This window comes from Linepithema humile, chromosome 5, assembly GCF_040581485.1.
Source record: "Linepithema humile isolate Giens D197 chromosome 5, Lhum_UNIL_v1.0, whole genome shotgun sequence".
Lineage (NCBI taxonomy): Eukaryota > Metazoa > Arthropoda > Insecta > Hymenoptera > Formicidae > Linepithema > Linepithema humile.
Window position 1 is genome coordinate 11,138,522 of NC_090132.1, and position 21,301 is coordinate 11,159,822.

Genomic DNA, 21,301 nt, shown 5'->3' on the forward strand with positions numbered 1-21,301 from the left:
TTTATCATTATTTTTCTCACGTTATCCGAGTTGTACGAATTACAGACCGGCGAACCAGCCAAAGGCAATGCAAGGAGTCTCGTAGTCTTCGTCGCTTTATCTTCTCTGCCAGGTCATAAAAGTCTTGATGAAGACGTCAATGAATATTTATCCTTTCGTTCCGTCGAAGCTCCATTTTGCCCCAACCTCGCCGGTGGCCTGGCGATATTCTTTTCTTTTAAGACGTAACATTAAACGGGGTCGATTGACGAAGTTTCATCAGTATTTAATCTAACACTATGATGTCGCGTGGATGGCATGATAATTTGTGTGTTATTAAAAACAAAAACGGTAAAGCATATAAAAAAATTATTTTGCAACGAATAATGTGCGTATTATATACTAACTAAAATTTTATTTTGCGTTACATATAATTTATATGTAAATACAATTTTTTTTCATATTTGGTATGTTGCAATCTTTCTATGTATATATATACATATATACATATACAGGGTGTTCCTTGAATCGGTCACCACGGTTTTTTAGATACTTCCGATGGATTGACAACAAAATGTTTCTAACAATAGTTTGTTGGTTTCCAACAAAGAATTATTTGCGCAAGGAAAATGTCAAAATTGTTTATTTTTTAACAAAAAATTGAAGTCAAATTATGTTTTTTTTAATGGAACCATACATTTTTCTTTCCATATTCTTCTAGTACATAAAAAGACGAATTTATCGACATAGCATTATGTATCATTTTGATTATTCGATCTCAAAATAATTCAATTAATTCTTACAACATAATCCACGAATACATAGAAATAGTAGTCATCGAAATACGTAAAGAAGAATTGAATATACATAAAGGTGAAGTACGTTTATTCGACGTTGTTTTTATCAAGTACATATTTATTAAAGTAAATGTACGTACTTCACCTTTATGTATATTCAATTCTTCTTTCACATATTTCGATGACTACTATTTCTATGTATTCGTGGATTATGTTGTAAGAATTAATTGAATTATTTTGAGATCAAATAATCAAAATGATACATAATGCTGTATCGATGAACTCGTCTTTTTATGTACTAGAAGAATATGGAAAGAAAAATGTATGGTTCCATTAAAAAAAAACATAATTTGACTTTGATTTTTTGTTAAAAAATGAACAATTTTGAAATTTTTCTTACGTAAATAATCTTTATTCGAAATCAACAAACTATTGTTAGAAACATTTTGTTGTCAATCCATCGGAAGTATCTCAAAAACCATGGCGACCGATTCGAAGAACACCCTGTATACGTTGAAATATTTTGAATGTTTTCTACATCTAAAAGTGCATAGAGTTGATATATTTGATGCATACGTCACATTGTGTTATAATCAAGTTGGCAATTAAATTCATTCATTCTCCGCTGCGAGAAAACGAAATCTCCGGATGTGTAAGCGATATATCGCCGAGCTTTATTCAGCTGTGGATGCCTGAATTAGCGGCACAAAAGGGGAGTAGAAACGAATAAAATAGATATTCGCGAGAATGACCAGTACGAGGTAAGCATCGAGACGCTTCGCGACGTAGCACGAGAAAAAGACGGAAGTGCCGAAAGGCAGCGGCCCAGACAAACGAGGAAAGGCAGTGTCAGCATTGCGCAGATCCTCCTCTCGCCGCCACTGTCGTCTACCACCTCCCCCTGTTTTAATAATATGTTGACGCTCCGTTGGATTTTGGAAAGAGGGAAAAGACGGGGACAGAATAGAAAAAAAAGTTTGGAGGAAGAGAAAAGGTAAAAAGGAAAATATGTCTCGGACAGGAGATAACTGGTAAGGGGCAATTGGGGCGGTTGGGGGTGTGGAGGCTGCAGCCAGGGGGGTGGTGTTGGGCGCCCACAGGGTTGGGCATTCCGGGGACGGCACAAACAGCAGCACCAGGCGAAAAGAAAGTTTGCCGTGTAACAACAAAAGACGTTTGTTATTGGCGCAGCATTTGAATTGTCTCTGTGTCGGCGGGCCTCCTTATTGGCCGAGCGTCGGCGACGCGACTCCTGCGCTGGTGGGGGGTTGCAAAGGGTGGTAGCCACCCCCACGGCTTACCACCCATCCCCCACCGACCGTGCTTCTTGTCCCCTCCATGGGTACCCCTACCGTGTCCTCGAGAGAGAAAGAGAGAGAACGGCTATACACGCGGCTAAGTGTACCGACTATCTGGACTACGAAGCTACCCCCTATACCGCTCCTACTCGTCTGGATCGTCCTCCCCGGATAGTGGCTGGGCCCTGGGATGACCCTTTCCGAGTACCTACCTTACGTTCGTGAACCAACCTCGTATCTGCTCATAACGACGGCAGGAGGCCAAAGGGGAGAAATGCCTCCCAGAATGCAGGCGTGACTCTTATTTAATTTTACTGCTTGAGCTACCTGCATCCGGCAAGCAGCGTTTATAATTATACTACGAAAAGAATGGTACGAAGACTTTTAATATCGTTGATAGTTAACGCGAATGCCTATGATATATCGAAATTTTTACCTTTCTCTTATCGCAATTTGCAGAGATGAGAAAACAGTTTAAACAAAATTTTTACTCATTCCCGTAAACGTGTTTATGTCTCAAAATTTATTATTCTATAAATTTTCCAAGTATTGTTGACCATGTCAAGAATAACACAAATAATATTCAACTTGGGCGGCGAATAATAATTAATTCAACATTAGAATTACTTGCATTTGCATCTGGAATTATAGGTAAATCTTATCGCTGTTATAAGGAAGATTTATGCAAATGAAGATTACAGAATATATTCACACAAGCTATAGCCTAGGCAATATAATGGGAACTCAACAGGGTGTAGACATCCTTCTCATATCGATTCCTCGCTTCTCTCGTATTCGACTTTGATCACCGGGAAGGCATATCTATAACTGCACGATTCATACGCGCAATCTTATTCGACACAGTTTTATATTCGTATCTATCGCGCGCTACGACGTACATATATCAATGGGTCGGTTCCGGAATGTTTCAGTAGACGTGCGCTGATACCTATCTAGATTATTGTTAGCAACATCTGCTCCTAACGATTATTCTTGGAATTATGCTGCAAATTTATGACGCGCGAGTCGAAGCCCAGTTTTACGAGACGCTTTCGTATCAAAAACTTGGATCTCTCTGCGTAACTTATGACCCGCTCGGTTTAACTTATAACGATTGCTCGGCGCTGCTATTAATTATCGTTTCGCAGCGTCTTTCCACCTGTTTTCCAACTGACCGTTTCTCGATACTATCGAACGAATTTTGCTTGCCACGTTCATTAGAATATATTTTAATCAATGTATGTACTGTATCACCTATATTATAATGATAATCACATGTAATCCTGGCGATATATATCTTACAATAAGTTTGTAAATAAACGATAAATAACGAATAACGAACTTTTGAAATGCAAATAACACTGCGCAAGAATGAAGCTAATCTCAGTTGTTGATATAATAAATCTCTGTAATGCGGGAATAATAATCGGTCAACTCGACAATGACTGGAATTAAAATTAATTACTGTACACTTATTTTACTTCTATTCAACATTTCTATTCGACAATTTTAAATAACACGTTTATGTTTGATGATTCACCTTTTGAACTCTTGACCGAATGAGACAAAATTTGGCTTGCTTAATTAAGTGGCATAATCTGTTCGTGGTATCTGTATTAAGAGCCAATGAATGACATAAATCAGTATTTGTTGCCAACGGATAATGAGTAATCATTGACAGATAATATTGGACGTGTCCACTTGATATAATCGAATTAAACTCAAATTTGGTTACGTTCTCATGGAGCACTACTACTATGATTAATCGATGAAAATCGTAATTTTAGATTCCATATTCGAATTTCACTGTTAAGAGTTTATATTCGCTGTTTAGATATATGTACTGCGATATTAATTATAGCGTTCTATAAATCAATATTAGAAATACATTCTCAAATAAATGTAAGAAAATTTCAAAATTCATATGAAACTATATTACAACTAATCGAAGTGAAAAGAACAGCTAATGTTATATCGTCTCGCCTGTGTCCAGAAGATGCATTTTATTTAAAAATATAATTTTTTTCAATTACATTATTAACACAAGTCGCGCAAAGAGTGTAATTAAATTCGAAATATGTGCAAGAATATAAGAATTTAGATACAATAAATTACGTACATTTTAGAATGTTTCATTCCATTAAATCAAGAAATTTTGTTTTCCTTAATCTTTGTTCTTTTAAATGCAGAAGCAGCTTCATGAGCTATAATTATTTATAAGAAGAAAAACATTTTTTGGTTTGAAATTTTAGAGAGAAGTAGCAATATCTTAAATCTTGATTTTAATCCAAGCAGACTTTAGAGCGTAATATAAATATATAAATTAAAAAATATTTAATATTAAATGTGTTGACAAGTTTTGAAAAAAATAATACTCTATTAATTGAGAAATAATATCTATCGGAATGTTAGCATCACACGTTCGCCTGCAAATGCAAGTCTAACCCGATCTCTGTCGAGAAAATGCTGTTGGTAGGCAGCCGGACGACAGAGTGTACGCGTGCACGGCCGCTCATCCTCTCCATCGGCGCTCGCTCACCTGCATCGCTGGGAGAGTGCGTCTAGAGCCACCCCAGGCTGCTGGCCCTCGTATCCCTCTCGAGAGAGGCGTGCGCCGCCTCCGAATCCCACCATGACGCCCGCCCCTATATTGTCCCCCTCCTGCAACCCCCTTCCTCTTCACTGTTGCTGCCGCCGTCACATACAAGCGCTGGATGCGGGGTGAGATGCCCCTAGAAGCTTGCACCACGCGTGAGATGATGAGAGAGAAGGACGAGTCGGGAAACGTGGAAAAAGATGGGAGTGAGACGTAGCGACAAAACCAAGTGAAGCAGCGCCGAGACAACTAACGGCGTACGAAGCAGCCACGATCGCTGGAGAACGCCGAGAGAGAATGAGAAAGAGAAAGAGAGCTTACAACTTGCCTCGGTTTCTCCTGGAGGGGGAAGTTCCCCGCGTCTCTCCGCGGCGTGGTCGCCCCTACTTTCCTTATCTCCCTACCTTCTCTCGCCCCGACACCGGCACCCCCTCTCTCGGTTTCTCTCGCTCACGCTGTTTCTCTCGCTCCCCGTGTGTATGGTTAAATATTGCATTATTGTTTTAACGGCAGGGAGGAAAACAGCGCAGCCGGTCGTGCCCGCCCGCAGAGTTGCGCGCATCCGCGCCGCGTGTACACTACACTCCTGTCGCATTCTCGGCCGGCTGCTTGTCGCGGCGGTATTACGGTGTCGCTAGTCATCTCGGTTCGGTTTTGTCGCCGCCGTGGGTAAACGCGCGCGTCGCGAAGCCTGTAATCGCTCTACCCTTTCTACCCTCCGTACCGCGGCGTGGTATTTTCTTCTCGTCTGCGAGACATAGGCAGCATTCAACCGATCCGGTCGGCATTCCGCGACACGTTCCGCGTGTCTTCCCTCTCCTGTCGCGTTGCATCCCCGCCAGTCGTGTGACCACCCCTATACCGTCGAGAATGACTACGGAGCCACGTCGCGACCCAGTTGTGTTTCGCGTGCTTTCGTGCGTCCGCTGTTTAGCGGACGAGCCTCCTCTCGGAACGGACTGCAGCAGCAGCAGCAGCAGCAGCAGCCGCCGCCGCTAGAGATTCGCGCGCACCCACCACCCCCGCGCAACGTACAAATCCACCCAACCCGCGGTCGCAACCACCGCCTTATCCCGCGCTTTCTCCGCCAGCCAGTCGGCGTAGCTGCGCAAGGCCATTCTCGGGGGTGCCACCCTCCGGATTCTTCCCCTCCCGCTCCCCCACCTCTCTTTTCTTGTACACTAAGTCCCTTCCCTCTCTCTTTTTCCTATATATATGCACCTTTTCTCTCTCCCCCCTCTCTCTCTCTCTCTCCCTTTTTCTCTTTGTCACCGCATACTCTGCGCTTGCCACCCCTACACCCCTGTACCCGGCATCTCAACAACAAGTACTCGCTACCCGGTAGCATCCGACACAACACAGCAAGTCGCCCTACCACCGCCTTCGAGGCTACCCTTGGAGGCCTGTCTCGCAGCGTCGCGGCAAACACGGTATTGCCTACTGAGTGTGGATGTCTCGAGACAACCGGGAGATATACCGCGGAACACTGCCGGCGCCTTCTGACACCTTTGGGGTACGTCTTTCCCTCCTCTCTTTCTTTCTCTCTCTCTCTCTCTCTCTCTCTCTCTCTCGAACATACACAAACACATCGGGCACACGTGTGTCCGTGTGCTCGGACTATCTCTCTCTCTATCTCTCTCTCTCTCTCTCTCTCTCTCTCTCTCTCTCTCTCTCTCTTTCTTTCTCTCTTTCTCGTTCCCTCGCACGCTCGCGCTTGCTCTCTCGGTAGTTCCCGGTATATCCATCTCTTTCCCTTGCTCAGAGCTCGTTTTGAGGCGACCTGTCGATCTGCTTTTCTCTGTCTAACGATTCACCAAGATCGTGCAACGATCTTTGTTCTCTTTGAGAGCAACGTGAGTACGCGAGAAAGAGAAAGAGAAATGAAGGAAGAAAATGCAACGAGCTCTTCACTAGCGACCGAGAGTGAATCTCAGTGATATTTTTGTGCATCGATGCTACGTGTGAGATCGAAGATCCATAGAAATGACAGATGACAAGAAATACGAATAGTTGAACTATCAGTGTTTGATCAGTGCGTGGATATTCACTTGCCTATCGGTATCTCGTCCACGATGCAGCAAGGTGCAATAATTCTAAAGTGCAGTACAAGTGCAATAATGATTTAAGAGCTCTTAAAGATGTGAAAGGTGACAATATAAAGACTTATATTTATCAAAATGCATTTTTCCCTTTTTAAATAATGACGATAATAATATTATTATAGTAATCCAGAGTAATAGTAACGATGAAAATATTGTACATTATTAAAACATTATGAAGAAAATAATTTAACTCTAAAATGATATAACGGTGTAATAGAAAAATTTGCAATTTCATATATCGTGAAAACGATACTATTTATTTAATCAATTAAATTCAATTGAATAGAAATTGCGTAAAACGCGTATTATACTGAAGTGAAATGTTTGCACCACATTTGAAAACGGAATTCACTTACGGAATTTATCTCTGTGAAATATCTGCATGCGATTATTCTCTTGAATTACGTGGATAAGGTGCAAATTAAGATAATGAAGTATGCCGTGTTTAAACATCATAATAAATGTAACAATATCAGTGAAACAAAATTAACAGTGACACTATCCCAACGCACAATTACGCGGGCTTAAAATCGCAAAGTGCTATCGGACGTCGTGTCAATTTATAGCAACAGGGTTCGAGACAATCAAACAGGTGTGTAAGCATAAACGCGCCAAAACGCAGCGGTCGATACAATGTCGTCCTACTGCATCGAAATTCTTTGACAACCAACTAACGTTAAAATAAACGGCTTAATCTTTATGTGGCGACACGATGTAAAGTAAGCAGTCGATAACGTGTGCCACGCACTGCGCGAACTTTAAACACGACGTGACTTAATGAGCAATATTTATAATCGCGGCTGCCCCTCGTGATGGGTTACATCGTTTCTTCTGTTAACGCCTTGCGATGTTGCTATTTTTGAAACACGGAGGCTATGTCAACATGCATGGTCAGAAGAATGTATACGTCATTTTTTAATACTGCTCATATATGATGATGTGTAAAGAAATTATTGGTTTAAAATATTTGTTTTTTAATTTTTAAGAAGATATACGTTTTGTAATTATAATATTTTATTTTTCCGATACAATTAATTTATAATAATATTATTTAGCAACGTGTATTCTTATTCTTAACCCTTAACTCTTAACCCTAAAAAATGTACACGACTCAATATATTATTTTCTTATAATTATCGTAAATTATGAGTTACAATTCGTGTTAAACCTTGCATTCATAAATGAAATTACATCTTCGTTCACTGCGTTCAAGCGCTGCGGTTCGTTATTATTTCATAAAAAGCGCCGTCAATTATGTCAGCAACCCGATGCCATTATTTCCAGCGCGAAAAATTAATTTCCTCTAAGTGCATCCATTTAATCGACGAAAGTATTGTTCCGCTTTATCTTGTTTCACGTTCGCGAAGCCACGTGTACACGCTGACAAAGGGGGAACGCAATGTTTACGTTTTATCGTCGGCCAAGCTGTTTTCTTTATCGATCGCGATTGTTATCAGGTCATCTTGCAGGCCATCGTTTGCAATTGCATCTACTGAACCGTTGGGCATGCTTATTCCATAAAAGTTTTTCGGGTGACTAAGGAATATTAACACAACATTGTATATGAAAAAGTTTTGGAATAATGTTTGCTGTCTATATCATTCAATAAAATTGGAAAAAATTCACCAATTTAAATATAATTTTTCACAATGGTATTTATTGCATGATAATTATTTCATTAACAGTTGTCACTTCTTAGAAATATTAAAACTACTTGATTTTATAACCATGAATGTAATTGGAGTTATCTCGAAAAAGTAGCGTAATTACGATGCGTCAAGAATAATTATGAATAATTAAATGAAAGGAAAATGAATTTATGATAGCAACATGTTGAAAAAAATATTTAATTGACTTTTGAAGAATTACTACAAAAATTATTAAATAGAATACCGGAATCATCCAGATTTGTAAAGACAATGATCGAGTACAGCGGGAGAAACGTAATATTAGCGTTGAAAGCGAGAAAGATCGTCGAATAATAATAAATCAAACAAGTTATCAACATCTGTCTCTCTTCGTCATCATTCTTCTTTGTAGCAAGTAAGCGTACGATGACTGATATATGTTCCGTTCTCATACAACTTGGCACAAATCTACTTGGTCTAGGCCCATGAATAAAAAATGGGAAATATGGAATGAAGAGCGTACTATTCTTTTTCAATGTTGCAAACAGTTGCTGAAATGGTTGGATTAATTTTAATATAGATTATAGTTGCTATTAATAACAACTGCGTCTCATAGTCAATAAATTTGAAAATTCAGCTAAAAAAAAAATATATATATATGTGTATATATATATATATATATATATATATATATATATATATATATATATATATTACTAGAATTTTCAAATATATATATGTATAAGCTGGAATACAATAGAGAATATCAAATTAGAATCGGACGTTTCATTCGCCGCGTCAATTACTGGGATCGATAAAAATAAATTTTGATCTATGAAATATTATGTCATCGCGGTCCGTTGTGAATACAATGTTGTTTTTCGTATCAATATCGGTTGAAAATAATAATATCAAATGTGAATTATGAATAGGATAGGAATATCATATTCTAGATATGATATTATTCATGATTTATCTTTACAAATGCTAAAAAAGGAAACTTTCTTGCTATAATGATTCACAAATACTATTTTTGTCTGATTTTTTCTCTTTCTCTCAAATTATATCTAACACTCGTGTATTATGTCACAAAAATCTAAATAAAAATTATTTGCTTGAATATATTAAAATTCTTTGTAAAAGAATGTATATTTCATTTTAATTAGTTTTTTGTTGGTGGCATGTATTATATGTTCAAACTCATTATTTATATTGCATATGCGTGTTGAGATATATCGATACAGTGTTGTCGATCATCAATGACTTTAATATGCCGTCAGTTTAGTATGTTGACAGAGTCTTATATAAAAATTGGTATCATTCCTCAAAACTGTCTTCACAGAATAATCTATTCTCTTTGCTGACACGAGCACGTATAAAAATACATACTATCATGTCGGGCGCGTGATACGCACTGGCCTAGTCGTACGCATCGTTGTGTCGGATAGTGTAGTGTATCGTCAGGCGCCGACGCTTCGCCCCCTTTCTCTCCATCCCACCGCGACTCCACACTCACGACTCGTCCTATCCCCCTCCCCCGAAACCGCGAAACCACGAAACTCCACGCTGGAAAAGCTGTAAGCTCCTACCTGCTCGACAGTCGCGTGGCTACTGCGCCACAGTGTGCACGGAAGCATTGTAAAACATCAGTCGAATGGGAAACCGCAAGAGGCAAGCGTTTCCTTCTCCACGAAAACACGCAGTCCGCGATTAACGCCGCGCAAAACGCATCGCGCCGCGGCTGATTTCCGCGGCCACGAACCACAGAATGCGATTGCACGCATGCTGTATGCGGCGTGCCATCGTTTCTTATGCAGAGTCCGCGACTTGCACTATGTTGGAATGCAATTGATTTTCCAATAATCGCATGCTTTTGGAATGATTTCAATTACTCGTATTAAGCTATAAATCTTATACTAATTAAGTTTCAGACGGAATTGTGCAAGCGAATTATAAGAAAAGATGTTAAATTTCAAGGGAAATAACAAAATGTAAAATAAAAGAAAATGTTGAATAACTCGAAAATAGAAAAATCGTTTCTAATACTCAACTATTTCACTCTTTTATCAATATGTCATTTTGTAGCAAACTATTTAGACTTTACAAATTGATAATTACAAGTAATTCAATTAACGCTCTAAAATTATGTATACATATTCGAAATAATTCCGTACAAAATCTAATATATTTCTACTGCGTTTTTCGATACCATCTTAACAGCAATCTGTCTCCTGTCAATGGGAAGACAAAAAGTCTTGGTGAAAATAGAAATGGAAAGAAACAAGTCGATCTCAATTTTCATTAGTTAGGTATCCATTTTGCGCATATCATAAAGCATCGTGGACAGCAATCGCACATTTATTCGACATTGATATGACGTATGAATATTAAAACATAAAGTATCGCCTCTAAATTTTCATCGACGTGGAAATTGCCGTTTCTGAATAATGTATGGTCTTATTAAAATCTAATTGCATTACAGTTCGCTGTACGGTGCGTCATTTTGGTACAAACCGGGATTATCAAGCCGGCTAATTCTACGTGACACACGTGTCTCAATTACTTCGTTATTCATTTAGTCATTAATGCTTCGATTTTAATTTAGATTTAGAGAATGCTATCGCGCTTGCGCATTCCGAAAGAGATATTCTATTGGAAACTATTATTAGTATAATAGTGCAAATTTTCACGTTCGTAGCTGTATACGTCGTACATAAAAAAGAAACCCTTGAGAAACGAACCCACGCTTTTCTAAGGATCCAATGCTAAATCGTTCAAACATCCTGCTTATTTTTCTATAAAGTTGAAAAGAGAATTGCAAATATAATATGGAAGTATTATATAAATCTCACGCGCGAGCCGCTATCTTTCGTGGGCAGCGGAAAATATGCGGCCATTCGCATAAACCGTATACCTTTCGGAATTGTTCGTGAAATATTACTACATCGAGCGAGCATGTGGAATTTACACAAGCAAATTACACTTCGGGTATATGAAAGCGGTAATTATAAATCGGCCACTGAAAGCAGAAAATTTATGGGAAGGGTTACGATGGCTAAGGGCTGAGAAAACGCCGAATGGCGAAACGGCTGGGCAGTTACAAAGCGGTCAGGAATATCATAATTATAAATTAACAAGTTATACAGCCCACGCGTTAAAAGACGGCGTGGCGCAATAGGAAAGAACATAATTAAAAATGTGCGGGCTTATTGTAAGAGTGAGGTTGCATCGCAAATTATTATCTTTTGTAGAGAAACTGTCAATGAGTAACGTTAAGATCGTTTGTTTTCAAAGAGGATTTCATTTTAAAGAGAGAAGGAGGGGGAGGGAGAGGAAGAAGAGGGGGGAGAGAGAGAGAGAGAGAGAGAGAGAGAGAGAGAGAGAGAGAGAGAGAGAGAGAGAGAGAGAGAGAGAGAGAGAGAGAGAGAGAGAGAGAGAGAGAGAGAGAGAGAGAGAGAGAGAGAGAGAGAGAGAGAGAGAGAGAGAGAGAGAGAGAGAGAGAGAGAGAGAGAGAGAGAGAGAGAGAGAGAGAGAGAGAGAGAGAGAGAGAGAGAGAGAGAGAGAGAGAGAGAGAGAGAGAGAGAGAGAGAGAGAGAGAGAGAGAGAGAGAGAGAGAGAGAGAGAGAGAGAGAGAGAGAGAGAGAGAGAGAGAGAGAGAGAGAGAGAGAGAGAGAGAGAGAGAGAGAGAGAGAGAGAGAGAGAGAGAGAGAGAGAGAGAGAGAGAGAGAGAGAGAGAGAGAGAGAGAGAGAGAGAGAGAGAGAGAGAGAGAGAGAGAGAGAGAGAGAGAGAGAGAGAGAGAGAGAGAGAGAATATGCAGTCTTTACTTTATATTATATTTATATGAATTTATTTATTACGTGCTTGTGTACATTTTATTGATATGTATGTATGCACGTTCGTATTCTATTTACTCCGAATAAGTGTCAATATCGCATTTTCTTTTTACCTTCTTCGTTCAGATTTCACATTTGCACAGTGCTGCAAAACTGACAAACCGTCGAAAAATATCGAGACGCGATCACATCGATTTTCGAGACTATACATCGTCTAAATCCACGAAGGATTTCGTCTGACGGCCGGCTGCTACTGTCACTTTCCCTGCTCGCGCCGTGCGTCCTCGCAGGCTATTTGTTTCGGCGCATCGTGTATTGACTCTGCAGAGCTGCGATGGTAGGCGTCGCGGGCGATAATATATCGACAGCCTCGGGTGATATATGCTCCGGCGGAGTGAGCGGCTGCCGGGCCGTACAGAAGAAAGACTCGTCTCATAAAGTATAGGGCGATTTGTCACGGCAGTTTGTGATGCGACGGGGAGAGAATAATCCTCTGGATATCATCTAGCGCGCGACTACCCCACTTCGGAGCCACCACGGAGCGATCTCTCCCCTGCAAGCTTCTCATTCCCCTTTCGTCCTGAGAGCGGATTACGTCGGACCTAGGTTCTTCGTTAGGGACGCACGCGCACGTTCCCGCATCGCAATTAATCGTATCTGATACCATTTTCGAAATCGGCACGATACATTCGACAAATAATTCGGCCAATACAGTCGGCCTTCTTATGCTTCAATAACTACCGTTCTAATACCGTACTTGACGCGGCATTCGTCGCTTTAAATAGTAAATAAAGATTTGCACTTGTAAAATACAAAAAATCTGAAACATTAATATGCCACAAAAAATAAAAATTTTTAGATATGAAAGAAAACTCCAACAATTGTTTATTATATCAGAGGAAAATAATACACACCACACACGCGCGCACGCACACACACGCACACGCATACATAAGATGAGGCATCTAAAGCAGGCCACCTGAAAAACTCGCCTGCTTTTGGCAATATAAAAAATGTATTAGACCAATCTTGTTTAGTTTCAAGGGAGATATAATCTGATGTCAATAGTTTTTTTGTAAGTGGAGATATTATAGGCTCATCTACAATGTGCTTTTTGCGTCTTGTTTCGTGCCTTCTGCTTTTTGTTGTTTGTTTCTTGTACTTTTGTCATATGGAACTGTGAAACATTGTCATGTACAATTTGTTTCTTCTGAATTTGCGAAGAAAAATGTTATTTTACATTGATTAATCATAGATCAATATTCAACAGCACTCTTATTGACTAATGATGTTTAAGGTAATATTTTAAGATAATTTTAATGTATGAACTATGAATATCGATTAAATAAAATAAATAAATATTCGATACCATTGTTGTCATACGATGTTTCTTTGTTTTCTGTCGCTCGAGATAAAAGTTGACGAACTTCGTAAGAAACAAGAAACATGATTATCGGTAAAACAGTGCTCAAAGAGGCAAAAAGATAACAAACAAAAAGCAAAAAACAGGAAGCAAAGAGCACATTGTAGATGAGCCTTATAGGTGATGCGAAGGTCAACTTTGTTTTTTTAAATGGAATAATATGTTTTTTTTACTTATAGAACGTTTTAAGACGCGTACAGTGACCTATGATTAAAAATCATTCAAGATCGTTAAAGGTTCAAGTTGACTGTGATGGAAAATAATTTACTTCAAGGAACCAATCGAACACTTTCGCGTCTTCTCTGATTGTTGGCATATTGCTCTTGTAATCGCTATACGGATCGTAAAATGTAAATAAACATTCAATCACGTTATACGCTTCATAATATGAATACAGCGTACGTTGCATACTATTATTAATTTGCGATATGTTACTGACCAAAGCGCGGCTTTATAATATTCAAATTTCCAAAATGCATTATATAAAAGTAAAGAAAGTTGATATGGTTTTCAGTTAATGTGAATGTCGCCAAATTATGAGAGTAGTAGTGCGTTTGTATGCTGAAAGATTTCCCGATCATGTCAGACCTTCACAATCTATCTTTTCAAACAAAATAAAAAATTTTCAAGAAACCGGAAGCATGGATGACAAACGACACTAACAATCCAAGAAAGCAACTTATGATGGAAATGCGATGAATATTTTAGCAGCTAAAGCACGAAATGCACATGTGTCAGGACAAAACAACTTGAACGTGAGAGTGGCATCAGTCAACAAAGTGTTTTGCGAATACTCCATTTCAACAAATTTTACCCTTTCCACATTTTACTTTGTCAACAACTATATGGAAATGATTTTCAAAATCGTTTAGAATTCTGCGAATGGGGCCTACGGAAACTGCAAAATGATGATATGTTCTTGAGCAAAATTTTGTTTACGGACGAAGTTACATTTACAAACCATTGGCAAGTTAATCTTTGCAACATGCATTATTGGTCAGTAGAAAATCCACGGTAGCTGAGAAAAATGAACAAAGACCTTGATTTGCAAACGTCTAATGCGGACTTCTTAATAATAAAATAATTGCTTCCTATTTTATTGATGGGGCATTAAATTGCAGCAAGTATGAACAGATTTGAACAGAAGTTTTGCCACAATTGTTACAAGATATTCCACTGTACATACGATAATTCATGTGGTACCAGCAAGACAGACAATGTTCTGTTCATTCTGCATGAATTATTACAAAGTTTCTTAACAGGAACTTTGGAGATCATTGGATCTGTTAATTAGGAAATCTCACAAATGGCCTGCACATTCCCCAGACTTGACACCTCTAGACTTTTATTTACGGGGAAAATGAAAACAAGTGTACAGCGAGATGCCAACATCCAAAGAAGACATGAAAGAGCGTATAAGAAAAACTTGCTGTGTGATTGATTCAAATGAAATTCGACATGCCATGTCATTCATATCAAAATGCTTTAGAGCATCGACGCTCAAAGTCACCATTTTTACCGAAGTGTTCAATCAGTTCCTTGAATTATTTTCCATGATAGATGATCTTTAACGACCTTGAATGACCTTTAACCATAGATCATTGTCTTAAAATGCTCTATTAGAAAGTAAGTAAAAAAATATATCATTCTATTTAAAAAAACAAAGTTGACCTTCGCATCTTCTCTATACCTCCACCTATAAAAAACTTATTGACATCAGATTATGTCCCCCTTAAAACCAAGCAAGATTGGTCTGATGCATTTTTTATATCGCCGACGACAAAAGCAGACGAGTTATTCAGGTGATCTGTTTTAGATGTTTACCTTGTATATTTGTGTATTGTAAATGTTTATGTTTATGTTCAAATGTTTATGTTTTATATTTATAAAAAGATTGTATGACTCATGTCTTCCCTCTGCAATAAATAACTCATTTATATGCTATAAAGAATTTCAAATAAAGACAAATAAAGTCGTAAAAGAATCTTTGTGTACAATAATCGCATAGAAATAAAATAACTTTTGATTTAATAATAAATGCAGATTGGCATAACGGGAACACGCGTAGAGTGGAAAAACTATTCCTCCGTCACTTCTTACGCCAGGAGACGATACATCTCAAAGTTGGAATATCGAGTAATCTTCATTTTAAAGAAATCCTCGCTGATGATAGCGGCGATGACTCGTTACAATAGCCATGCGAGCACTCCGGACTCCGGGCATCACGTGACGCTCTCTTTCCGTTAAAACCGCTCGAGCAAGCGGCCACATACAACTATGGTTTGAACGTTTCAAGTCCTAACCGCGCTTTTCCCTTTGTCGGAATCGTGGTGAGTATGTGTCGGCGTCTAGGGTTGGTGAGCGGGGTTTGGGGTTGGCCGCGTAGCAGGAAAAGTCTTTAAAAGGGCTCTAGGAGCATAGGTAGGACAGACTGAGAGATAGGTGAATGAGTACGTGAGTACATATTTGTTTAGTTAGAAGCACTCACTCCCTCTATCTTCCGTTTATCCTTTGTTCCTCTCCCCCCTCCCCCCCCTCTCACCCACCTCCTCTAACTTCCGCCCTCTCCCACTTTCTTTATTAACTTTCTATCTTCTATTTTTATCTTTACTATCCCTTTTCTACTTTTCTCTCTACTAAGCGCTCCTTGTGATTTGATAAACAATTTCAGGAAGTTTTTTCTCTCTTTTTCTTTGCATGCATCTTTAAATCTCTTTTAACAAGATTTTCGACAATGATACTAAAACTGTATATTTATTAATATTAATATTAAAATTTTATGATAATTACTCGCAAGAAATAGTAGAAAAAGTGTTCTTTTGTAAATCGTCGGAAAGAAAAAGGCATTTTATGGTTGTTATAACACACAATTGAATCAAGTACTCATATGACTTGCAAGGAATAAGAAAAGTAAAGGGTAAGCTCTGATAACCTGGTGACCGTTTATAAGTACATTTGTTCAAAAACTGATGTAGTGTTATATTAAAATAACGTACTACACACGAGGGACTGTAAGTAGGTAAGAGTTTTCCAGCGGTTTTCCCCTTTCTTTCTCTCTCATTCTCATTCTCATTCTCTCACTCTCATCCTCCTTTCTTTTTTTCTTTTTCTCTTCTTTGTTCTGTCATTCTCTTTTTATAAGAGTGTTCCATGGAAAGTTATTGATACTAATTGTCATTTTCAAACGCACATAGAGAATAAGGAAAGTAAAATATCTTTTAACAGAGGACATTTTGCAGCTTTATTTACATACAAACTAAAGACAATCGGAAATATTTTTATCATAAAATCAATATTTATAAAAATATGCCTAAAAAATTTCGCTAACTTTAATGGTGTATATTACAGTTATAGTTTCCGAAAGCGACTTGATTGTTGTTATAATTATGACGATGTATATTTTAAAAATATATACCATTAAGGTAACGATATTTGACTTTTTTTTATAATGTTTATTTAATGATGAAAATATTATCAGTTTATATGTAAATAAAACTGCAAAATGTTCTGTTATAAGGTATTTTACTTTTCTTGCTTCCTATCTGTGTTTAAAAATGACAGCTAATTAGTTTCAGCAACTTTCCATGGGACCATGTATGTATCTCTTTTTCCGTTTGTCCAGTTCGTATCTTGTGTTTTTTATTCTTTTTTTCTTTTTTTTTCCTATCTCTGCTACAGTTCCCGTTTTCCGCGATTTCCGCTGAAACTGGATGAATAGATAAACGAACGAAGCGAATGGAAACAAGAAGGAAATTATTTCTTGTCGCGAGTTTCTTCTTCCGACTTTGCCGTATCTTGAGTCAGAGAACTTAAATCCGTTGCGATAATACATTTAATGTGCAAGATTCACACTGAGAAACAAGATTTTATTTAACGGCGGAGAATAATTTAAATAGTGACAAATTGAAAAAATATTTGGAGAAAAATTCGACTTGATATTATCGACCGGTATACGAAATATTATTATTAGAAAATTTTATTTAAACTTGCGGGTTATTATATAGAGTTACTAATATTCATTTTTATAGCATTTGCACATAACGTATTTAAATGCATAATTTATTCCGTCATTTGCACAGCTTTTTAAACAAATTTTCATATTTGTGTAATTTATATATATGTATATGTATATATAGGACGTAGTAAAACTAAATTTAAATTAATGATTAATTAATTTTACAAAGAGTTCGACGATTTATTTAAAAACGATTACATAACGATTTATTCAATGTTGTAAAAAACATAAATGTCATATATGTCATATATAAATTTTTTCGTAAAGTAAAAGTAAAGTATATATATTATACTTTACTTTTACTTTACAAACAAATTTTTAACATCTGAAAAAAATTATGATGAAAATAAATACGTTTAGAAATCGTACGTTTTTCTGTACACAACTATTGACGTTATACGTCTTGCGCCAACACTCATACGTATAGTGTGCAAATGTCAAAGTGTACAAGAGAAGTAGCTCACGATATTTTGCGGACGTTTGATGGATTCGAATGACCGGAGAATTTTCGAGCGGAACGTCGCACACGTGTGCTCGTGAGACGGGGAGTAGGAGGTAGTATATAAACGACAAACGGAGGTTCACTGGTTGTGTGTGCCTATATGTGTATGCCTTGATCGCAGTAGAGTTTGGGGGTGGATCAGGAAGTCGGAGAGATGTAGGAGGGTGCGTCGTATATCGATACTCGCACGGTCGAGTGTTTGCAGCGATATTTGGTCCATTTCCATTTGGCGCACGTGGCGCGTTTACGGTTCACACCTCTTACCGCCTCACCCTCGTCGACCACCTCCAGCCGCCCCCTCGCTTGCCCGTACCAACCCCGTGTAATGGACACGCAAGGTGTCGGCGACTATGCAAACGAAGCCTCTCGACCTTATGGGTGGAGGTTTATGTGTGGGCTGTAGGGAAACGTAATTGTCCAATAAGCGTTATTCTTGCAAATTTTTGACCTCTCGACGTTAATTCCGATACGATTCTGATGTTTTGAGCAGTAGGGAATATTATTGTGGAAATTGAAGCAATTCAAGGGATGATTTGAAGATGTACCTTTAAGAAAATAAAAACATTTTTTTTTAAATTAACAGACAGATTCCTGAAAAATAATATTTAAATTAAAAGAAATAAAGACTGCGTTTTTAATCTTGTTTTAACTTATTAAAATTTTAATAAAGATTATATAGAGAGGATTGAATAAAATTACAACTTATTTATTTCTAAAGTTTTTTATTTTAATATATTGTAGTAATTAATTTTTGTCGCTTCCATTTTAAAAGTATACCTATTTTTTATACATTTACATTTTAAATTGTTTAATATAATAGAAAGTAAAAAAAAATTAATTTACAAAATTTTTGTTTCTTATGTACTTTTTTCTTTTATTATTTTGTTAGGTTAAGAAGAAAAAATATCGAAGAAAGTAGTAAGATAGTGAACTAAGCACCATATTGATTCGGCCGCGATATAAACGTGCATGTATGTTGGGTGTCCGGTATGAAAAAAAATTTAATATATCCAAATATATCACAGCAGCAGCAGGCGACGATCGGCCATTCAGAACTCCATAATTTGATATGCAGCGAAATCGGGCGAGAAGGCAGTGATGGGGTGGAAATGGTTTTTAGGGTGAGCACCAAGATGAGGAAGTACGGTGAAAGAGGGGGTGGGGGGCCGCAGTTACTGATGGGATGTCCCGAACAGATGTGGGCATTATTCATTACGACTGACCAACGGGTTTCTTTTAATCCTCTTCATCTTTGAATAAAGGAAGACGTTACTTCGTCTTGGGTCCGTTGCATCTACCGATATATCTCGATATATTTACAGCTTTAGGTAATAAAGAATCTCAAAAATTGTACAATAATTATTGATAATATTTGGTAATTGCTGAAAAATTATCAATATTAACATTTACTATTAATTTTAACAATTTCTTAACAAACATCAAATTGGTTTTTTTCTAAATAAAATTTTATGGAATATTATCCGTCATAGAATCTTTTACGTCGTGATTTATATTAGATTAAACGATTTGATGTTTGCAAATTTTATATTGTATTCTGATCTTTCATATGTAAATATATCAACCATTTCTCTTCTTCTTTTCCTATCATAATAATAATTATAATTATTATGAATTTAAGCTTGATGAAATAAAATGTAAAAATAAATCAATTTGTCTCTTAATATAAAAGACATCGTATGTGAATATTTATTTTATCCTTTCGGGGATTTCGCTTTTTAGTAGTGTCTACTAAAAGATTACTATCCATTGCCGCCAATGGATTTTACGGTTTAAACAAAACTTTCCTATATTACCAGTGAAATATGAATACGTCGGCGAAAAGGGGTGCTCCTCGAGTGTGTAAAGCAGGGACGTAAAAGGCGACGTGCGCGGAAGTAGCTCTATATGGTCGACGAATAACGAACGGGTGAAAGGGCGGTGGGTGTCGAAGGGGGTGAAGCGGTCACTTGCCTGCCATTAAGGGAGCCGCGTATTGCTGCTGGCAAACCCAATTTGTTATCGACTTATTGGCCAAATTACTTACTATTACCGCAGATTTATTTCGCATATTAGTCTCCGGCTACGCCCACTCGTTACGTCTCCATTAATTATCATCCGCCGGCGCGTCCATGCGCATTTCCAGTCTTTTAAACGATGCGAGAGTGTACGGGCTAAACTCTTTGAAAGATTTCTCGTGATTTTCGTTTAAATTTTATAAACGACGTTATATATTGTTATTCTCTCTACCATTTATTTTCAATAATTTTTATTTTGTTAATTAACATGTAATAAATTGTGAACGTAATATATTTAAGAATATTTTTTTGCTATTTTATCTTATTTTTTTATATTTTTTTATAACCGTGTCTAAATCTTTTGAAAATAAATTATATTTTTTAATTCTATTATATATTATATATTGTATACAGCATAAATATTGATATAAAATATTGAGATGAAGATAATATCTATCACATCTTTTTTAAAATTTATACGCCTATATAGTAATAATTTGTCTCGCGCGTTGCTTGTAAAATAAAATCGCAGGTTTCAATCTACTCGATGCCAACGAGATTCTGATTGGTGGAATTTCCAAGCGACTCTTATGTTTGCAAATTCCCCGATAACTCGCGGAGTCGTTCACGACTGGGATTATGATTCCCACGGAAACTAAAGTACTTTGGAAGAAGCCGATGTAACGTTCTGGAAATTCCACCGAGAGGCGCTCTTTACACACGAGCTCACTCTCTCACAGGCTGAACATACAATCAACACACGAGTTTACCTTGAGTATTTTTCAAAGGACGACACCGCCGCGTCGACTCTCTCAATATCGACAAACCGCACCGCCGTCAGAGGGGGAGGCAAGCGGTTATTCTGTAAACAATACACACGCGGCGACATTAACGGCCCACCAAACAAACATCCGCCTACGCTTTCTTATCGTTCAAATGCGCGACAGACCCATTCGTCTCTTTTAAATGCATTACGTTTAAAAATAAAATATGCGAGAAAAATTATTTAACTTTTATATTGATATATTTTTAAAATTTATTTAATTCACATTTGCTCAATTAAATAAAGTATATGTAATTTAATGTATATTATAATGATTAAAAAATCATTT

General features: G+C 37.6%; 1 protein-coding gene across 13 annotated transcripts in view; it reads left to right on the forward strand.

Annotated features, from left to right (window-relative positions):
- Positions 1-21,301, forward strand: part of LOC105676570 (forkhead box P) — a 286,205-nt gene that overhangs the window by 219,440 nt on the left and 45,464 nt on the right. The window contains exon 1 of one of the 13 annotated variants that reach the window (XM_067356020.1): positions 5,213-6,183. The exons of the other annotated variants lie outside the window; for them this stretch is intronic. Within the exon in view, the coding sequence (XP_067212121.1) occupies positions 6,121-6,183 (63 nt within the window). The 5' untranslated portion in view covers positions 5,213-6,120. Of the gene's footprint in view, positions 1-5,212; positions 6,184-21,301 lie in introns of those variants that run through there. 13 annotated transcript variants of the gene reach the window in all.